Source organism: Coturnix japonica, chromosome 2 (assembly GCF_001577835.2).
Source record: "Coturnix japonica isolate 7356 chromosome 2, Coturnix japonica 2.1, whole genome shotgun sequence".
Taxonomy (NCBI): Eukaryota; Metazoa; Chordata; class Aves; order Galliformes; family Phasianidae; genus Coturnix; species Coturnix japonica.
Genome location: NC_029517.1, coordinates 45447471 through 45453929, shown reverse-complemented (window position 1 = coordinate 45453929; position 6459 = coordinate 45447471). Strand labels below are relative to the sequence as shown.

Here is a 6459-nt window from a genome sequence, read left to right as displayed (position 1 = left end):
GGCAGGCCCCCGCGGGACAGACCAAGCGGCGGGCGGGGGGATGCCGTCTGAAAAACATCCCCCCTGTTTCTCTCCGCTAATGGAGCGGCCCAGCAGGGGCGGGACGGGCAGTAAATGGCACCGGCGGCGGCGCAGGGCCGGTATGTGGTGACCCCCTGAGGCTCTGGGTCTGCGGTGAGCTGCCTGCTTGTGCCGCGGGGTACAGTGCATGAGTGCTTCTTGCCTCTGGAAGTGGCCTTGTGGTGTGACTCGGGGTGTGGGTTGGAAGTAGTTGGCTGCGAATCACACCGCTGGCGGTGGCTGTGGGAGCGGCCTGCATCCATGTAGCGTTAACCTGGTGTTTCTCTCCTTTACACACAGGGTGTCTTCATGAATAATTTAAATGACCCTCCCCACTGGAACATCCTGCCCCATCACAGAGAGCCCAGGGATGAAGGCAGCAAGTGGAATTATGCCTTGCTGGTCCCCATGCTCGGCTTGGCTGCCTTCCGTAAGTAGCATGTAACCCCCCTGCTGGGGTGTTGCTGTGTTTGGGCGTCTGACCACAGTGAAATCTCTGAACAGGAACAAGCCTCAGCAACAAAGCAGTGCTCAATACATATTGGAAGGCCACTAATGCTTTTTTCCTGAGCCTTCACCAGGATGAACAAGCCCAGCTCCTTCAGCCTGTTTTCATAGTAGAGGTGCTTCAGCCCTCTGATATCTATGTGGCTTCTTCTGGACCTGTTCCAGTAGCTTCCCTTGAGCTGGGAGCCCCCAATCTGGGAGCAGTATTCCAGATGGGCTCTTAAAAGGGGCAAAGCAGAGAGGAATAGTGCCGCTTGCAACACTGGAGGCCCGGGTTCGAATCCCCCCTGTGGTGCAAGTGGTAGAAGTGCCGCTCTGCTACATAGGAGGCTCAAATCCCAGGGGTTGGACTCAGTGATCTCTAAGGTCCCTTCCAACCCGCACGAGACTGTGATACTGTGAATAGTCACTTCCACCACCCTGCTGACCAGTCCTCAGTGTTGCCAAATGGAGTGGGAAGGGGGAGAAAGGAATGTTTTCACCATTGAATAACTTCTTTAGGGGCAAAGTTAATTATCCATACCCACCAATGCTGATTATTGTAGTCTCATTTATGTATTTTAGGCTGGATCTGGACCAGAGAATGTCAAAAAGAAATAGAAAGAGAAAAAAAAGAATATTATAAAAAGCAGTCATCTTTACAAAAAGACTTGGAAGCCAAGTACCGGGATATAATCACAGAAAACCGTCGTGCGGTTGCCCACTTGGAGCTTGAGCTTGAAAAGGAACGCAACAGGACCCTGAGTTACCGTCAAGCCCTCGTGTCCCAGAGTCGCAAACTGGTGGAAGAGAGAAGGATCCTAGAACAGGAGCAGGAGAAGTTAGAGAGAGAAAAAGAAGTTCATTTGCGCTCGGGAGCAGCAGGTACCTTGTACCGAAGCTGTCTGGCAAAGGAAGAGGAGTGGCAGAAGAGAGCCAACACTTTACTAAAAGAATTTGAAGACGGGCTTAAAGAAAGACAGGAAATCTACTGCAGTTTTGTAATACCTAAAAGTCAGAGACTAGAAATAGAGAAAAATCTGCTTGTTAAAGCAGCAACTGATCCAGTTGCTATGGCTTTACATATGGAAAGTGGCTTAAAAGATATTTTCAAACATGATAACTATTGTGGCAATCTGATGAACAAAAACAGAAGTCAAAACGGAAGACTTATGTGGCTGTATTTGAGATACTGGGAACTAGCTATTGAATTACAGAAGTTCAAGAGGGTTGAAAATGTAATGTTAGGAAAACAATAAGGGAAGTAATGGTAACTTATGCAGTCTACCATGAAGAATAGGGACAACCACAGCTATAGTCTGAAGCTGTTAAATTCTCTTTCTGCATTTCAGTTTCTGCTATTTGGTGCATTTGTATCTGCATGGGACGTGCAGTGTTGTTTAACAACAGATGCTCCAGTGAGCTATGCATGCTCTAAAACTGTGTGTTTGCATATCTGTATTACACTACAGTCTGCAGTACAAGCTTCAGTAGGTATCAGAAGCAGCAAAACAGTTTGATAGAGAGTAATTTACCCAGTTGAAGGTCATAGTCCATCAGCAGAAAAGTGCAATTTTTCTTCCTTAAGTGGATGGTCACATCATGCTCCTTATTCCTGATGTTCTGCACGGTGTCTCGACACTGTCTTTCTCTTTTCAGCAGAGCTTTGGAAGAAATCATGATTGAGAAGGTGCCTGTCACATAATGTGTGTCCATATATACATACTTTTATGAAAATATGTATGTATGTTTGTGTACATATATATTAGAAAGGAATAGTATGATTATGTTTCATATTAACCAGTCTTGCATTGTCTTCCAGATTTAAAATACAAATAGGGCTTTATGAATAAAACATCCAAAAGATGGTAACTAAAATAACGTGAAAAGCGAAGAAACTGATTAAAGTCACATTGGAGTTGGGGAGACATGCTTGAACATTAAATAGTGTGTAGACTTGAAGTTATATTCTCACCATACATTATTCATGTTAGGAATATTTTTTCTTTTCCTCAAACTTTTAGTTGTAACCCAACAGTATGTCTCCGTTATAGACATTACTCTAGTGCTGCCTCTGCAACTCGGTGCACTTGGTACATTTGTTGCTTCCAGGAACCATGGTAGTCATTGCACCTGGCTGTACTGCTTGTACAAGCTGTTTGTTCCCATCTAGGAGTCTAAATGCAGCCTGGGTACTAGTAGCCACCCTTCCCCTTCCTGTCTCAATCCATTCATCATCAGTGCATCCACTTCACTCCCTGAGGTGCACTGTTCTGCATCTCTTAAATTTAGAGCTTACAGGGAACCCCTTCATGTCCACATGGCTGTGAAAGCCTACAGATGTACAAACATTATAAAGATTTAAAAAGAAGGCAGTTTGCTTTTATTGCAACAATAAGCACATCCAGATTAAATAATAAAACATCATGTTTCCATGCTTGAAATCCCTTAAAACTTTGTTCTTTATCCAATGGAGAAAACAGGAACCAAAAGTGCCATGTCTGTCAGAGTGTACCCCCTTTTTTTCCTTCTCCTCCTTTTTAATCCAGCCTTAGCCCTAAAAAAAGAAGTGATTACCTTGTTGTTTATAACGTCGATCTTCTCTATTACTTGTCTTCAATTCTTGGTTCTTTAGTTAGCATTTCTTTATTAACTGCCAAATATTTTCTCTAGGCAATTAGCTCTCGCATAGCCCCAAAACAATCCAACTCAGTAGATCCCCATCCAAGTTTAACAGAGACCGCCAATGGATGCAGAGTTTTCTCTTACTGCTGCCTCTCCGTTTTGTTTTAGTCAGGAACAAAAGGCAGAAGATAAATCTTTTGAAGTAATGTATACAACCCAATTCAGTTTCTCAGCAAAAATAACATGGAACAGAATTCTTAAACACGTTTGTTTCCCAAATACTCTATTTTCCATCTGTCTTTTTGCTCACCTTTGTGGTGTTACTCATTTTGTTGTATTAATTTATTAGCTTCTTACGGGCTGTTCTTTTTTTATTTTAAAATGAAGTTTAAATAAATAATCATTGGGGGGGGAAAAAGACATATGATCACAGTTGTGATCATACAGATGATAAAGAGGAGGGAGATACTGCATATTGGGTAGGTGGTGCCTGCATGCACCTGGGGTGGAGTCAGGGAGGTCACGAGGGTCTGCCAGGGGCGGTCACCTGTACCACTATATAGGGTTTGTTGTGAGGCATTAAACTTGTACTTTTGGCATTACACACCGTGTGTGAGTCCCGTATGTTCCCCGTACGCGGAGGCGTGGTACAGTCACTGGGCAGCCTTGATTTGTCGCCAGATAGGGAGGCGACAACAGTCACTTGAAAGGCCAGAGATTATCTGGATGCCAAGCTTAGGCGGGTTGCACCATGAGAATGTGAGTTAGTACTCTTGTGTGGCAAGCCCAGGCAAGCTGTTGTGTCTGACCGTGTGTACTTGCCCTGAGTGCCCAGTAGAACAGATCTAATAAAACAACTTAGCTTGTGTGTGATTCCTTCAGGATGTATAAAGTGTGACCGCACAGTTGTCGTGTTTCATATGTACATCCAAGCAGTTAGAGCATCACAGCTCACAAACAGTAGACACTGAATCAATGCCAATACATTCAAGACTCATGTCTTGACTTCGTACATCTCCACTAGTTTTTTAATATTAAAAGTTGAAGTGCTGTGCTTTCTCAGTTTCTTTCTCAAAGTTCATGTCCTTGACATATACATTTTTACAGAAAATGAAATCGAGTAAAATACTTTCATTCAGCATAAATGAATGAGTTGAAACTTCATATGTTTGATCTTACATAGTTGGACGCAATGTGGTGTTGGATATTCACTCTCACTTCTTCAGAAATTATCAACTCTTTGTACAACTGAGTGTGGAACTGTTGTTCATGGGCACTTTGCAGATCAATGTATTAAGATCAAGGAGTTTATTTCTCTATAACTGGTTTAGAAGCACCAGTCCTGTTAGTTTCTACCTGAACTCATGTTTCTTAGTTTGTTGTGTACTTCTGAAACATTCCCCTGTTGTAAACCGTTATGTTGAAAGATCTATTGTGAGCTATTGCCCAGCAACTATTGTTCTGGATTACCTATTTGTTTGAAAATGCCTGTATATTTAAGTAGAATGAAAGAACAATTTGTTTTCAAATATTCAATGGTGTTGGTTTTTGTTTTTATGTTAAAATACCACTCCTGTTAAACAAGCAAACAAGAATAACAAATAATAGAAATCCTTACATCTTCCTTCACTGTTCTGTTACTTCGGTAAGATAGGTGGGAAGATCAAGGAATTGAGCAAACCATTCATCATTCTAAACTGTCAATAGAAACTGTTCCAGCCTATGAAAGACATAGGACTGTCTTTTGTTCATAGCTGTGTTTACTAGTTAAGATGTGATTCCTGTGTAGTTTAAGATAAACAGCATAACATTGTGTAGAGGCTGTAGTATGACATAGGCCCACAAGCCAATTGGATTGTAAGAATTCACCAGAACAACAGTCTTCTTGTCAGCAGCCTGAGCAGCCACTCCCCTGCTCTTGTAAACTCTGACACTTTGTGGGCAGGTCTTTCTGCTCCAGGTGCCATTGGAGCGTGATAATAAGAAAGATGAGAGGTAATGCATTTTTTGTTGACCAAGACAGAATGAATTTTTCTACACCAAACCAGGTTTTGTGGTAGATCTCTACGTAATGATGGCATGCAGGGCTGTAGTTCAGCAGTATCCCAGGATCTCATTGCATACCACAGCACCAGCACCATAAAAGTTTCCTGGATTGGGCTGCCTGTGGAAATCATTACGTATGACACCCTACCTCTGCTATGTTCTCAACAGCCCGAAATAGAGTTTCAGTGAGCTCCCTGTTGTTTCTCCTCTGCGGTGATACAAAAAGCCTTCTCTTCCATCCAGAAAAGTTTAAAATGCATGAGAAGAGAGTTAGTCTCCAAGACGTATTGAATTGCTCCAAAACTTGCAAGGTATCCTTATGTGAACTCCTATGGTACCGATGATGGCAATGTGTGAGCGCACACAGGAATTCAGGCCTGTCAGCTGAGGAGCCGTGCCTTTTGTCTGCTTACCAGATTGAGTTTGAGAACAACAGAGCATAAAACTTACACCAAGTTAAAGTTCTACAGAATATTTCTTGGTGTGGCAAACTCTATAACTACCTGCTGTTGAATATTACCCCTAAAACTAAGCGACTGAAACATTTTGCCTGTATATCTTGTGTTCTGATGGGATTGTTAGGGTCCCTTATGCTGGGGATTTTGAGTATCCTGAGCTTGGGTCTCAGTGCTCCTTCTATGTATCAAGGATTTTGCCCACTGTTAGCTCACTGTTAGCTTATTTTCTCTGAATATTTTTACAGAAGATCCTGACTTTCCCAGGGACAGAGTGTCAGAGAAAGCATCTTGTTTAACTTCCAAATGTTCTTCATCACTTATATCTTTCCCATCTCACTCTTCCATGTAAGAATCCTATGCTCTAGGCATCCTGTCGTACAGTTACCTCTCTTCTTATATTTCTGTCTTTTCCTGTTTGAGGCTCACCACACAACCTCTGCTTTGCACAATCCTCCACTTCATTACCTCAATATCTGAGTCAGGTTTTATTTTTGCCTCAGGTGATGGCAGCAGAAGGGGAAGGAGGAGCAGGTGCTAAGCCACCATCCTTTGGCTTTCATTTTGGATGCTTGCCACCACAGGAATATCTAGATGTGGAGAGATGCACTTAACAGATAACATTTCTCCACCTTGAAGGTTTCTCTGCAGGAGGAGCATGATGTTGCTCTGAAGGGAAGATGATGAACATGCCACAAGCACATTCGAAGGAGGTGAGACAGTTTGAGTGGAAAAAATGGAAGGAAAGATTGTAGTGATGTCACCTTGACAGGTGGCTGGAAATCAG

At 42.7% G+C, this 6459-nt stretch overlaps 1 protein-coding gene across 3 annotated transcripts; it reads left to right on the top strand.

Moving 5' to 3' along the window:
- Positions 1-22: 22 nt before the first annotated feature.
- On the top strand, positions 23-4707 carry CCDC127 (coiled-coil domain containing 127). 3 transcript variants are annotated; one of them, XM_015854270.2, is made up of 3 exons: positions 23-140; positions 361-490; positions 1132-4704. In XM_015854270.2, the coding sequence occupies exons 2-3, from the start codon at positions 370-372 to the stop codon at positions 1803-1805; spliced, it is 795 nt and encodes a 264-aa protein (XP_015709756.1). In that variant the 5' UTR covers positions 23-140; positions 361-369; the 3' UTR covers positions 1806-4704. The 3 variants fall into 3 exon arrangements, with proteins under 3 accessions (XP_015709756.1, XP_015709755.1, XP_015709757.1); XM_015854269.2 differs by having other exon boundaries at positions 61-174; XM_015854271.2 differs by lacking the exon at positions 23-140 and adding an exon at positions 178-199 and having other exon boundaries at positions 1132-4707.
- The last annotated feature ends 1752 nt before the right edge of the window (positions 4708-6459 follow it).